Raw genomic sequence first — 20,937 nt, forward strand, 5'->3', positions numbered from 1 at the left:
AAGAATTTTAATAATGAGATCTGATAAAAAAAAATAAAGAAGGTAAACAAACTTTTGCACAAAAGGACATAAAAAAATTATAAAAAGTATCTACACGATTTAGTTAAAATATAATTAATTTTTACAGTAAAATATCAATAACATATCAATTAGCATTCTTACAACTTAGGTTAGGGTTAATTTGGTATGTACAAGGTTATAGTAACGCAGATTTATGTTTAAACTAGGGTTGGCAATCCGAATCCGAAATCCGTTTTTTATTAGCGGATTCGGTTTCTTAATTGGTAGGCTAAAATAAGCGTCTTGAGTTTTTTCTTTCAATTCCCCCTTTTTTAAAGCAAAGATTATTATCATTATATATAAAATCTTTTAAATCTGGTTCGATTCTCGGAAGTGAATTATAGAGAACACCAAGAACATTAATTTTTAGGACATATGTAGAACTTTTTTAATTTCTTAAAAAGCCTTTTAAAATATTGCTAGAATCCGGAATCCGAATCCGGAATCCGCTAGAAATAAGAATCCGGTATCCACAGGAATCAGCCATTTTTTTGGACGGATTCTTGTAAGAATACTTATCCGGACCAGTCCAAAAATTTGACAGATTGCCATTCCTAGTTTAAACAATAAGCAAAAAAGCAACGAAAATAGGTATATAAGATAGTTCCTATTTACATATTTTTATACAAAACTTTTTTCAGAGAAATATAATCTTTTTCTCTAAAATTGTTTTCAGAGAAGTAATATTCAAACACAAACATAAATATATAATATAACAAAGCACTTGCATGCTATAATACATTTACAACAAATTCACAAAATAGTTTCATTCATTTATCATACATTTTTATGTTTATCTACTTAAACAAATTCCTCACTCTCAATTCCTTCTTCCTCTTTTATAATTACTTTCACATTCTCAGCCTCCATCTTTATAAATATAGGATCCTCATCAAGAGGTTCTTCCTCTTTTATCTCGAGTTTTATATCAGCTTCAACACAATCAACGGTCATCTTAGTAGATTCTAGCTTCTTCAGATGTCCTAGAGATTTTTTATGTTTTGACAGTTCTGTGCTAGACGAATAAGATTTCTGGCATAATTCACATGAATATGGCCTTTCTCCTGAATGGATTCTTTTATGGTCAGTTAAATGACTTTGTCGTGAGAAAGCCTTTTCACATGTATCACAAAAGTATGGCTTCACGCCATGAGTTGTCTTGTGTCTGTTAAAACTTATAGCTTCACCACAATCAACAAAACTGGTAGGTGGAACTGTTTTCTTAGTAAATTCCTCTTCCATTTCTTCTTTTATAATTACTTCCACACTCTCACCCTCAATTTTCGTATAGAAAGGATCCTCATCAAGAGTTTCTTCCTCCTCCATTTCTTCTTTTATAATTACTTCCACACTCTCACCCTCAATTTTCGTATAGAAAGGATCCTCATCAAGAGGTTCTTCCTCTTTTATCTCGAGTTTTATATCAGCTTCAACACAATCAACGGTTTTCTTAGTAGATTCTAGCATCTTCAGATGTCCAGCAGATTTTTTATGCTTTGATAGTTCTGTGCTAGAGGAATAAGATTTCTGGCATAATTCACATGAATATGGTCTTTCTCCTGTATGGATCCTTGTATGATCAGTCAAATGACTTTTTCGTGAGAAAGTCTTGCTACATATATCACAAGAGTAGGGTTTAACTACTGTATGAACTTTATGTTGGAAGAAAGCCTTTTCATGTATATCACCATTAGAAGCAGAAGGTGAAAAATTCATGATTGATTCTAATATTTTCAGATGTCCAGCTGATTTTTTATGCTTTGACAACTCTGTGCTAGAGGAATAAGATTTCTGGCATAATTCACATGAATATGGTCTTTCTCCTGTATGGATCCTTGTATGATCAGTCAAATGACTTTTTCGTGAGAAAGTCTTGCTACATGTATCACAAATGTATGGCTTTACGCCAATACTTGTATGTAGAGTATCCATATTTATCAGTTGCGCCTATAACAATAAACAATTAGATACAGACAATAAAGGGTTAAAAATATAAAGGGAGAGGTAGGTTTCTGGTAAAATCCGTAAAGGTGTGTGTTTCAAGGCTTAAAAATAGTAGTAGAACGATAATACAGCATGACCCTCAAAAAAGTATTTTTAAGCATCTGCAGCCCTTATTTCTCAATGAATTATTAAAAAATGCATATGTCCTTGTTCTCTATAGTATTCCACGTAAGTAGATATAAAAATATTTTTTTTACCTCCATTAACACCGGAGATTTTTAGAGCTAAAGTTTTGAAAAAGTGACTGAGGAAAAAGTAACTTTTAACATGATACGACTTTTTTAGCAAAATTAAGCTAGAAATCCTTTTATTTTTGTTACTAGCAGAAACTTTATACAAAAATGAAATAAAAAATTTAGTTTTTGAGTAAAAAGCATTTTTTTACACATATTTTTTGAGTCTTTTTAGTTAAATGATATTTTGAAAAACTTACTTATTAGGCAAAATTGTTTAAGATTAAAAAACCAAACAAATCTCTATGAATATAGCAGGAAAATTGTTTTTGTTTTACAATCCTAACTTTAATAACAAAAAAGTTATAAAGAAAATAAAAATAAAACATAATGATTTTTTAGTCTAAAAAGCTTAATTTACCCCTTATTAAATAATTGAGATGTCAGAAAAGTAGGCGGAGCAACTGTCATAATTAATCCTTTTCTATAAATAAGGGTTAATAAATAACCTAAAATTTGCAAATAATCAATTCATTCAGTAGTATTTTTTGCCATTAAAAATTTATATTTTTTGGTGGAATAAAAAAGAAATATTTAGTTAACTTGTTTTTCTTTGTGTCTCATTATTCAATTGCCAGAAAAACATAATATAACCATCCAAAAAATAAGAGAAACAAAAAAAAATTCTTTTTCTCAGTCACTTTTTCAAAACTTTAGCTCTAAAAATCTCCGGTGTTAATGGAGGTAAAAAAAATATTTTTATATCTACTTACGTGGAATACTATGGAGAACAAGGAAATATGCATTTTTTAATAATTCATTGAGAAATAAGGGCTGCAGATGCTTAAAAATACTTTTTTGAGGGTCATGCTGTATATGTGTATTTCTTAGACAATTTTTTTTAAGTTAACATAAATTTTTATCGTTCTAATACTGTTTTTAACTTATAACACATTAACACATTAAAGTAATGTAAATCCCTAGGTAATAGTTTACATGAAATAAAAAAAATTATGATATAATGCGAGGAGTATCCTTAAGGAAGGGGGGGGGGGGGTAATGCAACCATCTCGTAATCAGTGAGCAAATGACACTTAGAATTCGAATTTTGATCTGAAATTTTGCATGAGTAATCCTTGGTATGTCTTTTTTCCCTAAATTGAACAAAAAGTTGGAAAAGTAATGGCTAACGGCTGGCGACTCAGTCGTTCAGCCATTTTTTAACTATTTTCAAGGCAAATCATCACGAAACCTATCGCCACATAATAATCTTTGCTGCTTCAAAACGTTTTCAAACGGTTCTAGCCGCTAGTTGCTGGTACTAGAAATCTAAAAATGTTTTTTTTTGTATCATTTCACATGATTTAAACCAAAAATATGTTTCAAAAAGTTGTTCTACATAGTTTATGGCAGACATACATACATACTTTCAACTACCTTACTTAATTAAGTAAATAAAAATAATTTTGAACATTTTGATAATCTAGAGAAAAAAAATTCTATTTACCTGATTATTCTTGTTAGGTGCAATGCAGAGGTGAAAAAGAACCTAATTCAATAGAAACATTTCATTGTAAGGCTTTATCTGAAAATAATTATTTGTAATGTAAGTTATAATATAAGATAAATAAAATTTTACATTCAATAGAAAAGAAACAAAATTGTAAAATAAAAAGTATTGATCAAAATTAGATTTTCAGAACGGGGACTGTGCTCGAATGAATGCAAATGATTTTAACAGTCTCTTAATTTTTGAACAGTCTAAATTAAAAAACTAAGTCCTACCCCGCTATTTTGAAAAAATAAAAATATATTATAAGGAGTTGACACAATCACCAAAGGCTTAGAAACTTTAAGGAGTGGCAATTTTTAAAAAGCTTAAAGTGTTATTAATATACCTTTAAAAGCATTTACTAATGATTTTTTGGCGATTTTTTTATACACATTGAACTTAATAAAACTAAATTTTTTGCATCATTTGCTCTAGTTCCTGTATAGTTCACTTTTCAGAGCAAAAATAAATATAAGAACTGATATAAATAAATTACAATAGGTATAAACTGAATAATCAAAAGTAAAAAAAATTTCATTAATATCTGTGGTTAAAAGTTTTTTTAATTAACATTATTCATGAAGGTCATAAAATCATAAAATTGACAGAGGATCCTTATCATGAGTATCTTCTTCTTTTATTTCTAGTTTAATATTAGCTTCACCACAATCAACGAAACTAGTAGAAGAAGGTGGAACTGTATTCTTAATAGATTCCAACTTGTTGATATGTTCAGCTGATTTATTATGTCTTTTTAAGTTTGATCTAGTGTAAAAATATTTATGGCATATTTCACAAGAGTATGGCTTCTCCCTTGTATGGATCCTTTTATGAACAATTAAATCACTTTGTTGTGAGAAAGCCTTTTCACATGTATCACATGAAAATGATTTCTCACCTGTATGGATTCTCATATGTTTTGTTAAATCACCTTTCCATGTAAATGCTTTTTCACACGAATCACATTTGAATGGCTTCTCTCCTGTATGAATTCGTAAATGTTTTTTCAAACCACTTTGATAGGAGAATTCCTTGTTGCAGATATTACAAGACAACATGATGTTAATTATTTTCGCACCTGGAATAAGTATAAAAACTAAAACAAATTGTGATTTATGCTTGCAATGATTTTTCTATAATGATACCCATAACAATCGAATATTAAACACATTAAGGTGTATCTCAAAAACTGAGTAGTATAAGTTACTTCTTCCAAATATATTTATTGCTAACCCACATTTTAATATTTACCATTAAAAATCATCTCTTCAACTACCTTAACTCATTAAATAAACTTGAAGCAACTATCCCTTTTATTTGGACAGACACACAAGCATCTAATAAGTTAATAAATGTTGTTGTTTTAGATTGTGTTGTCCGCTGAATATGGATTTGTTTAACTTGCATTATTGTTAATAAAATATTTATAAATATTGTTACACTGTTTATCAATTAAGTTTATTTTATTCAATATAAAGCATAGACGTCAATTTTCTCTTATTGCAGATATTAGTGTGATATATATTATTCAAGGTTTAGATTATTTGCCTATGTATTTCTAATTATTAAAGATTAACAATGGCTAGTTAGTATGTGTACAAGGTGATCTGATTGAAGTCTTAAAAGGTGCGTTTCATGTCACTATCAGCATCAACTTTGTCAGATAGACATAAAATGACTGCATACGATGACTGGAAATTATTTTCTAATGCCTTTAGCGATAAAAATTGAAAATCCCATGAAAATAAGCCTAAATATTTAAAAATGAAAAAAGATTGAAACAAAAAAAACTCTTGATGTCAACAAATTTTCGCCTGAGATAATATGTTAAAGACACACAAAAAACATCTTTTTGGAGGTAAATAAGAATAAGGGGGTAAATAAATGACGAGAACAAAAAATAGAATTGGTAAAAATGTAACTTCTCATCCTCTTTTAATCTTATATACCTGATTTTTACTCAGCAGTTGGTTCCAATGAAGGCTCAAAGAATTATCCTTTTTTAATACCATTTCATTTCATTTTTTTATCTGAAAAATAATAAGTATAATGTAGAAGTATTTATACAAAGTTAGATTTTACAGAAATTGTGCCAAAGAAAAATAATAATACAAGAATTACTTTGATCAAAATAATTTACATTGAATAATGAAAAGTAATAAAAAATATAAAAAATATGCAGTGAGACAGAAACACTAAATTAAATCTATTAGGAATAATTGTTTTCATAAAAGCATGTAGTTTATCATATTTCAATCTTGTGTTCAACAATGTCAATAGTGTTGTTTATTTGATCCTCATCAGAATTTTGTTCACAAGAAAAAGAATCTTTATAATGAATCTCTTCTTCTATTTCCTGTTTTATTGTTTCTTCAATATTTTCAGCCTCCATGTTGATAGAGAGAGGATCTTCAACAAGATTTTCTTGTTCTTTTATTTCTTGTTTAATATCAGCTTCACCACAATCAACAAAACTGGGAGAAGCAGAAGGGTTCACTGTTTGGTTATATGTATGTAACATATCAAGATGTGTAGCAGTTCTGTTGTGCAGAGACAAGTCTGAATTAGAGCAAAATGATTTCTGGCACAATTTACACTGGAATTGTTTCTCTCCTATGTGAAACAGTTTGTGTGCAGTCAAGTAGGTTAGCTGTGAGAATAATTTTCCACAAAAATCACAAGAGTATGGCTTTTCACCTGCTTTATCTTCTGTTAACTCTATCCCTCCGATAAAAATTCTATTGTCACTTGTCAAAATGATTTTATCTATTGTGTCAGCTTCACCACTTTTAATAAAGCTGGTTGAAGCAGAAGGTGATGCTGTATCCTTTAATTCTAATGTCTTTAGATGTCCAGCTGATTTGTTGTGCTGTGACAATTCTGAAATGGAGTAATAAGATTTCTGGCATAAATCACAAGCATATGGCTTTTTACCTGCATTATCTTCTGTTAAGTCCACTTGTCCAACAGTAATTATCTTGTCACTTGTCAAAATAATCTTATCTTTTATTTCTATGTTTATGTCAGCTTCACCACTATCAATAAAACTGGTTGAATTAGAAGGCGGAATTTTGTCCTTTAATTCTAAATTCTTGAAATGTCCAACTGATTTATTATGTATTGCCAAGTTTGACCTATAGGAAAAAGATTTCTTGCATAATTCACAAGAGTAAGGCTTCTCAACTGGATGATTCCTCATATGGAGACTTAACTGATAATTTGTATGAAAAGTCTTTTCACACATATCGCATGAGAATTCGGTACAAATACATTTCAATTTCAGTTTCCCTCTCTCTTTAACTTCTTTGTCGCCAATTCTTAATTTTTCTTTATGGACTTTGGCTGCATCTAGTACTTCATGATTTGAGTTGTCTATTATTATTTTTAAGTCCCGACGTAATCCATTTGCTAAAGCAGCAGCAGCCTCATCAGAAATATCATATCTAAATAGTTAGATAAATTGTATTATTTTTAAATTAAATAGATTATAAAATAAAAGTTCTCATTCCAGACACAGGGGGCGAAGCCCTTTCCTCCCTAGAGGCCAAAAACATTCAAGAAACCAAGGTAATGGTAGAAAATAGAATTTAGGGTTTTTTTGTTACCTAATTGCTTCTAGAATGAAGTTATCAAATTTCTGGTTGTTATAGGAGCTCCTATTGACATCATCCTGAGGCTCGCTCTCCTCTGAGATATCAGCAACAAAATCTGCATTACTTGAATTGACCTTAAGTATATTTAATTTGTTTATATTTCTTTCAATAATAATTTGTTGTTAAATTAAAGTTATTTCTCGCATCGTATTAAAAACAGGTGCCGAAGGCATGGGCTAAAAAAACTATTTTAATCTTATGATTGTACATTTTTATATTCGTAGAAAACTGGATATAATACGATGCTAGACATAGTTTTTTCGTCTGGATGAGAACCGGTTCCTTTCCACCGGATTCGAATGAATACGAGAAAAAGTTCTTTCAGAGCTTTAATTAGAATTTAAAGATAAATCCCTTTATTTTAATGTTAAGATAATATTAGTTAACAGCTACTCCCCTAGAGGCCTCTAGAGGGGAAGTCGACCATCCCAACCATCACTTTCTTCAATTGCAGTTTTATAAAGACAATTTTTTAACAATTTTTTTAAATGATATTTTCTTAGGGGTAATTTCTCTTGGGAGGGTGGTTGAAGCTTCATCCCCAAACTAGTACTAACCCTTCCTGAGAAGCTATCCAGTAAAGGAGAACCATATCAGTTCAGTGGTTAGCAAGATCCATTGGTACATAAAACATACAGATAGATATCCTAGGCGGGCTAGGGGGCCGAGCGCCGCGGTCAGAGCCAAAGGGGGAGGGGGGGGGGGGGAGTGTTGTGTAACAAAATTTTCAAAATTGAAAAAAATCCTTAGAGGATAATACCAGAACAATTATATACATTATATTTTTCCACATGATTAAAACCAGTTCTAAGCCCTTCTATTGTTATAAATTAGACACCTTATCAACCTTAAATATTAAATTACCTCCTCAGATCTGCTTGTGAATTCAAATTCATCCTCGTCATGGCATAACTCATCAGTAGAAAGCTCTAGGTCAGCTTGTTCTTCTTGAGGTAAAGGACAAGGACCAGACAGTTCATCTGAAGAATCTGGCTGAGCCGGGTGACTCTTGCATATAACTTTAGCTTGAACTTGATCAGCTAAGGGGGTAAGGTGTCTCTTGCGTGAAGAGGTTGCTTGTTCACGTCCCAGGCCATATTTACCTCTCGCAATTTTATTTCTTTGATTAAGTAGATACCATCTGTCTTTCTCCTTTTTAACCTAAAATTAAAAAACATTAATAATGTACATAATATTTCACTTTTTAGATATTATTTTTATTGTTATTTAAACCATTTTTTTTTATAATTAAAGCAGTTTTAACATGTGTTAAATTGAAAGCCTACATAACTTAACATTACCTAACTTGAATTGAATACCTAACAAATTAGTATTGTCATTATGATTTTACCTTTTTTTCAATACTGCAAAGGCAAACAATGTGGTTGTTCTTGGTTTTGCAATCTAATTTTCGGCATTTCACCAACCTCAAAATAAAGTAATTCAAATAAGTTTGTAACAAGTTTTTATTTTGTTAAAACAATTTTTTTTTATTAGATATTTTATTTAAAAAGTTACATTTTTAACCAATTCACCTTTAAAATGTCGGGTTCGTTAAGTAGTTATATGGCTGAGCTATTTAGTAGAAGAGCAAGCAATTAATATCAGACTAAACTGTTTTGCAAAGAAAAACATATATTTTGCAAAATAGAGGTGTTCTAGCAATATTATTTTAGCTTATTCAAATACCTGTCATTGCATTGTCTTTCTGCTGGAAGCTCACATACGCATGCACTGATATCAAAAAGTCTGTCTAATTTGGGATCTAAATCCTTCTTCCCGGCCAAGGCTTTGCCTTTCTTTCCATTAATATTTATAACTTTGGTAATAATGCGCATTAGTTTTTGAATCACTAATAAGTCTGGTTGTAGGGGTAGCAATGCAGTAACTAGACTCCAAACATGTTTGATTTTTCCATTTATAATTTTAGAGATTTCATAAAGATTCAATTTTGGGTTGTGTTCTTTAACAAAATAATAATATTGAATCATTTCTCTCAAAGTACATGGTTCACGGGTGTGAAGATCACTGGGCGCACCGGCATATTTCGAAGAGACTTTCTTCTCTTCTTTTTTTTGCACCTTAACATTAAATTCAGTATTCATCTGTAATACAAATATATTATTTCTTGCATCATATTATAAACGGCTTTCCGCGGATATATAAATGTACAAATAATAAAACCAGTTTTTTTAGCCCCAAGATGACAAAAGCATATTATCAATACACAAAGCTTTTGTAGCACTTTAAAAAAAAATTATTTTCACTGTAGTTCCTCATGCTTTTTTAGATAAGGTTAGGTAAGTAAATGTTAAAAAAAATGGCCGCTGTTGGAGAAAATCTATTTTGAAAATATGAGAAAAAAAAGAAAAAGAGTTTTCAAATACCTACTAAAAGAAGGATGTGCATAGAAAACTAGAAATAATACAATACAATTCATATATTTACAGTATGGCTGAGAACTGATTCAAATCCATCGGATAAAACTCGGTTTCAAAGCAATACTGGAAAAAAGGCTATCTTATATTGTTTTAGAGAAATCCTTCTGTTTCAATAATTATTTGTTAATACCTTCATTTAATAACTTATCAAATTAAAGAAATCTAAACGAAAAGAACTATTGTAGAATTCTATGCCTATCTTACAATACTGACAACTATGACTATTTCTACAACTTTCTTTTTATGTCAAATTACTGTAGACGAGTCAGGCTTTCGTATAAAAAATAACTCGGCTGTAAGAATAACTAATATTCTATTGTATGTGTCCTTTCCTTACCTTAATTTCTTTCTTACACAAACATCTAGGATGGTTATGAGGTCCTTCCTGCTCACAAGTCTGGCGACTAAAAATAGTACATATATTTCATTTAAACTAGATGTTTTTTTTTAGGAGAGTTGCAATATATGTTAAATTTTAATTATCTTTAATATCTTAACTAAAAGTTAATACCCCCCACCCCCCGAAATAAAAAAATTCTTTTCAAGTAGGTAGTTTAGATATATTTATTTTAATCATAAGCCAATTATAAAAAAGTGTTATAAAACGGAATTATAATATATACCTGCAAGGAGTATCTGGCAGTTTGCAAGTACAGGCCAAGCAGTTAAATGTGCGTATAAGTTTTTTATCCAGGAATTCCACTGACTTTCTTTTTAACTTTTTTCTTGATGCCAAGTCTACTGTTTTAAAAAAGTCTATTAAGTCATTTACAAGTGCTAACTCAGATCTGTATTTTACCATTACATGGATTATATTCCAAATGTTCATTACACTTGGTAAAATGTATTTGATCACTAGTTCCCTATCACTGTCTGAAGTATTTTCAAGTTTTAATAAGTTTCTATACTTCAATATTTCCATATAAGTTGGAGGTCTGTTTGTAGGTAATTTTTCACCAATAGGGTTGTAACTTGTATTTTCCTTACTAAGTTTAGGCTTCATTGTTGTATATTCTTTCACTTTTACTTTGAAATTGAGTCTATATATTTGTAAAAACTTTTAAAAAGTTGTGGAGATTTTAACGGCAAATGTTTGATTGAGAATATTCTGGAATCTTGTTGTTGACAAAATTTCGGTCTGCTAGACGGTTTCTGAGTTGTGATGAGTTGTGATTGGTTACACACAATGTTCTTATTGATTGGTTAAGAAATCAAAATAGATACATTTTTAAATGTTGTCTTTTATATGAAAAATTAATAATATTTTTTTTGTTTTAAAGTGCATTTTTCTAAGTTCAAAAGTAAAAACTAAAAAAAATGTATTTACAGAAAATTTCAAAATCATATAATGTTTCCTTTTATACAACCTAGAACTTTGATGTCATTAACTTATATCCCTTAATATGTATTGTATTGTATTATTTCTAGTTTTCTATGAAAATAAAAAAAAACTGTTTATAATACAATGCGATAAATAACTTAACTTTTCTAGGTACCAGACTGGGAAATACAATATTTCAAAGTGATGTTGAGTACAAATGGCCCCTCTGATACCTTGATATTTGGTTCTGTAGACTTAAAATCAACAAAAAAAGGAAATTACTGATTTAATGATAGAGCCATAAATATGTATTTTGACCTTTTTTGGTAATTTAAAAGAAAATGTTGATGAGATATATGAATTGCTAACCCAAATGTTTATAAAGCATTATAATGTATTTGGAAATATAATTTATTTTTCAATTTCATTTTATATTTGATTTCAGTTTTCAATTATTTTCAAAATTAAAGCAGTAAGACAAACAATAACAATATTTCTATTTCTAAATTAGTAATGATTCAACAAGGGAATGCTAAAAACGAAGTGGAAAAATCGAAGACAGAAAAATTAGAAGCACAGAGAGAAAGGAAGAAGTTTAGTTGTGATTTGGTTACAAATATAGATGAAATGGAAGACAATGATATTTCAGAACTTTTCACTTCAAATAAAACCAATTTAAACTTATTAAACTTAAAAAATGTATCTATAGATACCACTGCAGTGATAATGTTGTGGCTTCAATATGTAGGGTAGTGCGGGGTAATTCCGGTCAATTTTTTGCTTCAACTTAAAAAAAAACATACTTCCCAAAAACTTTTTCCGGTTTTTAAGAGTGCAAATGAACGATATGGCAATAACGAAGAAGCCTGTCTTGGTCCCATTAGGTTCTCGCAACTAGAAGTCGGTCAAAAATCGGTTTAAAGGGCGGCGGTTGGCCTATGCCGGAATAACCCCACCGGTGGGGCTATTTCGGTCAGTTGACTTTGGGGGGGTGGAACACCCCCTTAAAATATTTTTTTTTAACATTTTAAACTATGAGTAGAAAGCTGAGGTCATTAGCTTTCTAACGGTACTAGTCGCATGCAGATCAGACAATTTTTTGACAACATTTTCCCCATTTTAAAAAAGTCGGTAAAATCGCAAAAAAAACATCAATTTTTTTCATGCAAACTTTTTTTAAAAAAAATCATACTTTTTATTATATGATAAGGTTTTTTTAAGCTTTATACATAAATTAGAGGCAATTTCTGATTAGCAGGTCTTGGAATTTCTTGAAAAAAGTGATTTTTTCCCAAAAAATTTTTAATTTTAAAAATCCTGCCAGTTTTGACAGCAGTTTTTGATACATTTTTTCTTGTCTCAAATTGGCTAGGATTGACCTACAAGGGTGGTTAAGGTGTCTAAAGATGCAAAATTACATGCCTGACAATTAACTCGAAATGATATGGGGTCTAACTCTAATATTTCAACACATTTTATGCAACAGGAATTCTGAAAATGCAAAATCTTGAATATGTACTCTAAATCTTGGAGATAGAACCCATATCCTGGGGAGTTTTTGTTAGGACATGCAAAGAGCTTTCTATAGACACCTTAAACACCTTTCTAGCTTAATCCTAGCCGATTTGACATAAAAAATCCAAACCGCGCAAAAATCGCGAACACCCTCTTATACGAAAAAGATGCAAGGGTTTCATATGGAATTTTAAATCTTCTAGCGGTCTTTCTAATAGACATACCCCTTCTTACATGAGCCAATGCAGCTGATACATCTTCAGGCAAATATTTAAGGCGTTCCTTTGGGTGATATACTCTTCCCATTCAATAAAAATGTGTCTGAAAAATTTTTAATGTCTTTACAAATTGAAAAGCTTAGGCAACAAAACATGACATAATACAAGCAGTAAAATGACTAGTAATGTACATCACACAACAGGCAAGGCAATGATTAAAGCTTAGGTCATGCATTTAGGTTGTTTATGCTTCCAGATCACCTAAATTAAACATTAGGGTATTATACAGTTATAAATACAGTATTAAAAAAAAGTAAAAAAAGTGACCGGAATAGACCATTTTTTTTAGACGAAAAAAAAATTATGAAAAAATCAAGTTAGAACAACGCCTCCAATTGCAAACGATAAATGAATGCCATATCTTTCATTTTACAAAAACCCGGGGGTCGATAGGACTTACCATTTTTTCACAATTTTAGATTGAACATGGCCTATTTTGAAATTTTTTTTTTGCAAATTTTTTGCAACTTTTTGAGGGCAAAAAAATTATAGAAGGAGTGATCTGATAAAAATTTGCTGAAGTAAGAAATGAAAGTATAGGCAATAAACTACAATTTTGCTTTTCTGAAGATCTCTCGCAAACGTTTAGAACACCGGTAAAAAACGGTTTTAAAAAAGTTGGTGGTTTGACCGGAATTGACCCGATGACCGCATTAACCCCGCACTACCCTAATGCATTATTGATAGATTTAAAACTTATCACAAAATCAAATAAAGATCTGGTGATAACAACAATGAAAATTTACAATGCACGTAAAAGAAATAGAAAAAAAAACTGTCTGTAATAGAAAGTCTATACATTTTTAAAATGTTAAAGCTTTAGGCTTTGATGGAAAAAAAAGTAGTGCGCTTGTTAAAGACAATAATAAAAAGTTAAAACAAATTTGTGACTTTTATACATTTACACAACAAGATGGAGAGTTTCTAAATCATGCTGAAATTAAAGATAAATCTACAAGTAAAAATATTTCAACTGCCATACAAAAAGTATGACAGTAGTGAAGTAATTGTAGCACTCTCGGCTGATGGTACAAATAGTAATACTGGCCGACTAGGTAGTGCTTGCCTCCTGACAGAAAAATACCTACAGAGAAATCTACACTGGCTAATATGTCTCCTTCATTTTAATAAGCTGCCACTGAGGTAAATGTATTTTTTTTTTATGAGAAAAGCTACTTAATAATAAGTTTGTCTGTTTGAAACTTCTGGTTTGATAATCAACAAATTTTCGCCTGAGATAATATGTTAAAGACACACCAACAAACATCTTTTTGGAGGTAAATAAATGACCAGAACAAAAAATTGGTAAAAAAGTAACTTCTCAGCCTCTTTTTAATCTTATATGCCTGATTTTAACTCAGCTGTTGTTTTCATTGAAGGCTTAAAGAAGTACCCTTTTTTAATACCATTTCATTTCATTTTTTTATCTGAAAAATAATAAGTATAATGTAGAAGTATTTATACAAAGTTAGATTTTACAGAAATTGTGCCAAAGCAAAATAAAATACAAGAATTACTTTGATCAAAATAATTTACATTGAATAATGAAAAGAAATAAAAAATAAAAAAAATATGCAGTGAGACAGAAACACTAAATTAAATCTATTAGGAATAATTGTTTTCATAAAAGCATGTAGTTTATCATATTTCAATCTTGTGTTCAACAATGTCAATAGTGTTGTTCATTTGATCCTCATCAGAATTTTGTTCACAAGAAAAAGAATCTTTATAATGAATCTCTTCTTCTATTTCCTGTTTTATTGTTTCTTCAATATTTTCAGCCTCCATGTTGATAGAGAGAGGATCTTCAACAAGATTTTCTTGTTCTTTTATTTCTTGTTTAATATCAGCTTCACCACAATCAACAAAACTGGGAGAAGCAGAAGGGTTCACTGGTTGGTTATATGTATGTAACATATCAAGATGTGTAGCAGTTCTGTTGTGCAGAGACAAGTCTGAATTAGAGCAAAATGATTTCTGGCACAATTTACACTGGAATTGTTTCTCTCCTATGTGAAACAGTTTGTGTGCAGTCAGGTAGGTTAGCTGTGAGAATAATTTTCCACAAAAATCACAAGAGTATGGATTTTCACCTGCTTTATCTTCTGTTATCTCCATCCCTCCGATAAAAATTCTATTGTCACTTGTCAAAATGATTTTGTCTATTGTGTCAGCTTTACCACTTTTAATAAAGCTGGTTGAAGCAGAAGGTGATGCTGTATCCTTTAATTCTAATTTCTTTAGATGTCCAGCTGATTTGTTGTGCTGTGACAATTCTGAAATGGAGTAATAAGATTTCTGGCATAAATCACAAGAATATGGCTTTTCACCTGCATTATCTTCTGTTAAGTCCACTTGTCCAACAGGAATTATCTTTTCACCTGCTTTATCTTCTGTTATCTCCATCCCTCCGATAAAAATTCTATTGTCACTTGTCAAAATAATTTTATCTTTTATTTCTCTGTTTATGTCAGCTTCACCACTATCAATAAAACTGGTTGAATTAGAAGGCGGAATTTTGTCCTTTAATTCTAAATTCTTGAGATGTCCAACTGATTTATTATGTATTGCCAAGTTTGACCCATAGGAAAAAGATTTCTTGCATAATTCACAAGAGTAAGGCTTCTCAACTGGATGAATCCTCATATGGAGACTTAACTCATAATTTGTAAGAAAAGTCTTTTCACACATATCGCATGAGAATTCGGTACAAATACATTTCAATTTCAGTTTTCCTCTCTCTTTAACTTCTTTGTCGCCAATTCTTAATTTTTCTTTACGGACTTTGGTTGCATCTAGTACTTCATGATTTGAGTTGCCTATTATTATTTTTAAGTCCCGAAGTAATCCATTTGCTAAAGCAGCAGCAGCCTCATCAGAAATATCATATCTAAATAATTAGAAAAATTGTATAATATAATATTTAATAAATATTATTATTATCTGTCAACCATTAAATAGATTAGGTATAAAATAAGTTAATAATTTATTGTTTATCCTCTCTATAAAGTAACATGTCTGTCTGTTTGTTCCCTATTTCCTCTGTCATATGGACGATAAAGCTCTCTTTCCATACACAGGGGGCGCAGCCCTTTTCTCCCTAGAGGCCAAAAACATTCAAGAAACCAAGGTAATGGTAGAAAATAGAATTTAGGATTTTTTTTGTTACCTAATTGCTTCTAGAATGAAGTTATCAAATTTCTGGTTGTTATAGGAGCTCCTATTGATATCATCCTGAGGCTCGCTCTCCTCTGAGATATCAGCAACAAAATCTGCATCACTTGAATTGACCTTAAGTATATTTAATTTGTTTATATTTCTTTCAATAATAATTTGTTGTCAGATTAAAGTTATTTCTCGCATCGTTTTAAAAACAGGTGCCGAAGGCATGGGCTAAAAAAACTAGTTTTAATCTTATGATTGTACATTTTTATATTCGTAGAAAACTGGATATAATACGATGCTAGACATAGTTTTTTCGTCTGGATGAGAACCGGTTCCTTTCCACCGGATTCGAATGAATACGAGAAAAAGTTCATTCAGAGCTTTAATTAGAATTTAAAGATAAATCCCTTTATTTTAATGTTAAGATAATATTAGTTAACAGCTACTCCCCTAGAGGCCTCTAGAGGGGAAGTCGACCATCCCAACCATCACTTTCTTCAATTGCAGTTTTATAAAGACAAATTTTTAAACAATTTTTTTTAATGATATTTTCTTAGGGGTAATTTCTCTTGGGAGGGTGTTTGAAGCTTCATCCCCAAACTAGTACTAACCCTTCCTGAGAAGCTATCCAGTAAAGGAGAACCATATCAGTTCAGTGGTTAGCAAGATCCATTGGTACATAACACATAGAGATAGATATCCTAGGCGGGCTAGGGGGCCGAGCGCCGCGGTCAGGGCCAAAGGGGGAGGGGGGAGTGTTGTGTAACAAAATTTTCAAAATTGAAAAAAATCCTTAGAGGATAATACCAGAACAATTATATACATTATATTTTTCCACATGGTTAAAACCAGTTCTAAGCCCTTCTATTGTTATAAATTAGACACCTTATCAACCTTAAATATTAAATTACCTCCTCAGATCTGCTTGTGAATGCAAATTCATCCTCGTCATGGCATAACTCATCAGTAGAAAGCTCTAGGTCAGCTTGTTCTTCTTGAGGTAAAGGACAAGGACCAGACAGTTCATCTGAAGAATCTGGCTGAGCCGGGTGACTCTTGCATATAACTTTAGCTTGAACTTGATCAGCTAAGGGGGTAAGGTGTCCCTTGCGTGAAGAGATTGCTTGTTCACGTCCCAGGCCATATTTACCTCTCCCAATTTTATTTCTTTGATTAAGGAGATACCATCTTTCTTTCTCCTTTTTAACCTAAAATTAAAAAACATTAATAATGTACCTAATATTTCACTGCTTAAATATTATTTTTATTGTTATTTAAACCAATTTTTTTCATAATTAAAGCAGTTTTATCATGTGTTAAATTGAAGGCATACATAACTTAATGTGACAAATTATGATTTGTCATGTTTTAGGAATTTACCTATACCAAACTGTTGGAACACTATAGACCCATATCAAAGAGTGAGAAGTTGAAGCTATGAAGACATACATCCTTGTTAAACCAATACCAAATGAGTTAAAGTGATTAGATAAAATATATTTATTATTTGTTATGTTGTTGTTAATTCTTTATTTGTTTATGGGGCTTTTTCTATTACAGAAAGTAAAATTTGAGTAGGTTAAATAGCATTATAACCATACAAGTAGATCTGCAAGAATTTAAAAATATGTACAAATGTAATTAACATCTAAAATGAAAATAATTTACCTCGGCCTTGTCCCTTGTCTGTTCCTGGTGTACTTTGACATTTTCTCGTTTCCATTTGGCTAGAAATAAGAGGATTTCAAAATAAAAGGAAATACCTAGCTCAAAATGTAAGTTTTAAACATCACGTTTGCCCTTTTGAAATTAAAAATAATAACTGACAAACGCACCAACCCTAAATGTATATAAAAACTTAAAAAGTTAGAATATAAATGAACATAACTACTACCTTTTAATTGGGAGAGGCTTTTAGAGGAGTTTTCGTTAATGTTGTTGAACTTAGTAAGGACGATTTTCCACAAGCTATAAAATATTTTTTTTAATTGACTTTGCATTAATATAAGAATAATTAAAGTAATTTCATAAATTACAATTGAAAGTGAGCACTATGTAATGTCAAATCTTTGTGTTCAAAGTATACATAATCCTTATGATAAAGTAATAGGATGTTTGACTGTGTGTTTGTATGTTTGTACTAAAGGATCATGCTAACCACTGGACCGATCGGGTTCTCCTTAACAGGGTATCTTCTCATAGGTCCCAGGAAGGTTTATAACTATTTTGGGGGAGGGTACCACCACCCTCCCAAGAGAAATCACAATAAATCGATTTTTTTTCTTCTCAAGACTCCTACGTAACATTGCAAAGTATCGTATTATTCTTTTAGAACACCAAAAATTTAAAGTACCTCTAGAGGACTCTAGGGGCGTAGCCGCTAGCTACATATATTGCATTATAATCTTGTTCAGTTTAGACTTTTTAAAATCGAATATGTTCTATAATTATGGTCGATTTGCCTATATGTCCAAAAGGGCGGGTCGATTTTGGAATTTCACATTAGTAGACATTGACAAGGGTTACTGGGCCAATATAAAACCCTGTGAAACTTGAAACGGGTTTTTTAATCCAAAAACAACGGGCGCGTGGGGGGTATAAAATGTGCCTGCCCCCTTATAAAACCAAAAATTGAAATTCCTTCAAACACAGGCATGTTGCATATCAATATGACCGCATTGAAATGCTGGTTACAGATCTGAAAACCGTTTTGAACAATATTGATTCAGTCTGAAATAATTTTCAAATAACCTACCAAATGAACAATTTTGACTAAATCAGCTGTTTTTAGGTACTTAATGAGATCTTATTCGAACTAGGAGCAATATTTTTCAAAACGGTTTTCAGATTCGTAATCAGCATTTCAATGCGGTCATTTTGATATGCAACATGCCTGTGTTTGAAGGAATTTCAATTTTTGGTTTTATAAGGGGGTGGGCACTTCTTATACCCCCCGCGCGCCGGCAGCCATAAGAGCCAAGTCACTTATGAAACTTGCATGGGGCTTATCATACATATATATGACTTCCACAACTTATGATAACAGTAAAATCTAAAAAAAGGGGGAAATGGGCCCACCCTAAATTGTCCAATATGAAAGGCTGTTAAGGTTAATAATAATTTATACATGTTAGAATTGTTTTAATTTATTATGTTTAAAATTATGCAGTATCGCTCAATGCTGATAATAGAAATATGAAACTGAATTTTATACATTGTAAAGGGGTAGTTGTACGAAATGGATTTAAAATTGAATTTATTGAACTGTAAATTTTTTCCTATTCAATGGTTTAAACATTAACAGTAAGGCATAAATATGAGAGCATTTAAATTTTCTACAATGTACTTTTAAAAATATGCAATTTATATAGCTGGCTTTTTTTCTAACAAAAACAGCATGATGACTAATTTAGTGTTGTCTAATTGAATATTATTTATTGTAATACAAAATTATAGGTATTTGCTAAAAATCATTTTTCTGAAATGTACTTCAGGCAACTATCCCTTTGGTATGTTATGAATCATCTTAACAATTATATTTACCTGTCTATACGCCAAGAGTTTTTTTGACGAGTCTTGGGGTCGCTACACATGAGTTCATAAAAATTTTTCTGTATAGTAGAGGATTCGTTGCAAATTATTGTTGATTTCATGCACAGTACCAGACTCTGGTACTGATCAGGAGACCAAGCTTTTGACATTTTTAAAATCTGAAATTAATTAAAATTTTTATTTAGTTGTGCTTTACTATGAACAATATAAAGGTTGTGCAAAAAATGCAAACATTTTAAAAATTCAAAATATGCAGCTTGTGTTCATATTAGAAAATGTTACATTTTAAACGTCATAAACATAGTTATTAAAATATAGGTAACATTTTTTTGCTATTTGTAGTTCAGGAGCTACGTTGGAAACGTGAGGAAAAGAATCAAAAGTTTTAAATAAGATGGAACATTTTACCACGTAGCTCCTTTACTATAATTAGCACAGTAATAACTCTTATTTTGTCTGTCTGTTTGTACCAAATGATCTTGGTAACCACTGAACCAATCCGGTTCTGCTTAACAGGGTAGCTTCTCATAGGTCCCGGGAAGGTTTATTCATAACAGTATTCATCTGTAATATAAATATAAATATATCATTTCTTGAATCATATTATAAACAGCTTTCCGCGGATATATAAATGTACAAATAATAAAACCAGATTTTTAGCCCCAAGATGCCAAAAGCATAGTATCAATACACAAAGCTCCTGTGCTGAGAGTATCATTTACAACTGTGAATTAATGTGGGACACTGTGGCCGTATGGGGCAAGGAGTTGTTTTGAATTCTAGCCCTTTCTACTAACATTGAAACACACATGTCTTTTTATTGGGGTATATAGCACCCAATTGGCATTTTGTTTCCAATCATACAACCTACCCTATGATTGCATAACCCTTGTCTAAAAGTACAGTGTATGTGTGTAATCATAGTTTCTTGGTAGTTTCATGGAGTAGGACAATACATTTTGAATAGCCACAGTTCAAGCTCCAAGTTTTAAATTCATCAAATAATTCTTTCATTATTAAATATGCCACAGACTTTCCTAGGTAAGTACCTAAAATTTTTAAATTATGGGTGGCAATCCAAATCCACCTAAATTTTTGGACCCAGAATCCAGATCCGCAATGTAAATTGCAGATATGGATTGTTAATTTTTGTAACTTTTGTAGCACTGTAGTTTCTCATGCTTTTTTAGATAATGTTAGGTAGGTAAATGTTAAAAAAATGG

At 30.9% G+C, this 20,937-nt stretch overlaps 4 protein-coding genes across 6 annotated transcripts in view; 1 reads left to right on the plus strand and 3 right to left on the minus strand.

The window, feature by feature from the left end:
• Positions 1–20,937, plus strand: part of LOC145332434 (uncharacterized) — a 444,908-nt gene that overhangs the window by 393,586 nt on the left and 30,385 nt on the right. The gene's annotated exons all lie outside the window — the stretch shown is intronic.
• Positions 86–3,825, minus strand: LOC145332920 (uncharacterized). Its single transcript, XM_080178031.1, has 2 exons — positions 3,745–3,825; positions 86–2,007 (listed from the first exon to the last, which is right to left on the minus strand). The coding sequence occupies exon 2, from the start codon at positions 1,990–1,992 to the stop codon at positions 862–864; it is 1,131 nt and encodes a 376-aa protein (XP_080034157.1). The 5' UTR covers positions 1,993–2,007; positions 3,745–3,825; the 3' UTR covers positions 86–861.
• On the minus strand, positions 4,370–11,140 carry LOC145332910 (uncharacterized). Of its 2 annotated transcripts, none has more exons than XM_080178013.1 (8): positions 10,507–11,140; positions 10,221–10,287; positions 9,132–9,547; positions 8,794–8,869; positions 8,307–8,603; positions 7,395–7,516; positions 5,739–7,232; positions 4,370–4,867 (listed from the first exon to the last, which is right to left on the minus strand). In XM_080178013.1, the coding sequence occupies exons 1-7, from the start codon at positions 10,884–10,886 to the stop codon at positions 6,035–6,037; spliced, it is 2,556 nt and encodes an 851-aa protein (XP_080034139.1). In that variant the 5' UTR covers positions 10,887–11,140; the 3' UTR covers positions 4,370–4,867; positions 5,739–6,034. The 2 variants fall into 2 exon arrangements, with proteins under 2 accessions (XP_080034139.1, XP_080034140.1); XM_080178014.1 differs by having other exon boundaries at positions 9,132–9,523; positions 10,507–11,139.
• On the minus strand, positions 14,422–19,877 carry LOC145332911 (uncharacterized). 2 transcript variants are annotated; one of them, XM_080178016.1, is made up of 7 exons: positions 19,706–19,877; positions 18,057–18,130; positions 17,831–17,889; positions 17,074–17,361; positions 16,167–16,288; positions 15,430–15,887; positions 14,422–15,378 (listed from the first exon to the last, which is right to left on the minus strand). In XM_080178016.1, the coding sequence occupies exons 1-7, from the start codon at positions 19,861–19,863 to the stop codon at positions 14,639–14,641; spliced, it is 1,899 nt and encodes a 632-aa protein (XP_080034142.1). In that variant the 5' UTR covers positions 19,864–19,877; the 3' UTR covers positions 14,422–14,638. The 2 variants fall into 2 exon arrangements, with proteins under 2 accessions (XP_080034142.1, XP_080034141.1); XM_080178015.1 differs by having other exon boundaries at positions 17,074–17,370.

The sequence above is a fragment of the Acartia tonsa genome, chromosome 11, assembly GCF_053477335.1.
Source record: "Acartia tonsa isolate MP-2025a chromosome 11, ASM5347733v1, whole genome shotgun sequence".
NCBI lineage: Eukaryota > Metazoa > Arthropoda > Copepoda > Calanoida > Acartiidae > Acartia > Acartia tonsa.

Coding starts and splice junctions, on each gene's coding strand:
- LOC145332920 (XM_080178031.1), bottom strand. CDS start 1,992: ATGGATACTCTACATACAAGTATTGGCGTAAAGCCATACATTTGTGAT.
- LOC145332910 (XM_080178013.1), bottom strand. CDS start 10,886: ATGAAGCCTAAACTTAGTAAGGAAAATACAAGTTACAACCCTATTGGT. Junction 8,604..8,793: donor TTTGCAGTATTGAAAAAAAG/GTAAAATCATAA, acceptor TTTTAATTTTAG/GTTAAAAAGGAGAAAGACAG. Junction 7,233..7,394: donor TTCATTCTAGAAGCAATTAG/GTAACAAAAAAA, acceptor CTAACTATTTAG/ATATGATATTTCTGATGAGG.
- LOC145332911 (XM_080178015.1), bottom strand. CDS start 19,863: ATGTCAAAAGCTTGGTCTCCTGATCAGTACCAGAGTCTGGTACTGTGC. Junction 17,890..18,056: donor AAGCCTCTCCCAATTAAAAG/GTAGTAGTTATG, acceptor TCTTATTTCTAG/CCAAATGGAAACGAGAAAAT. Junction 17,371..17,830: donor AGACAAGGGACAAGGCCGAG/GTAAATTATTTT, acceptor TTTTAATTTTAG/GTTAAAAAGGAGAAAGAAAG.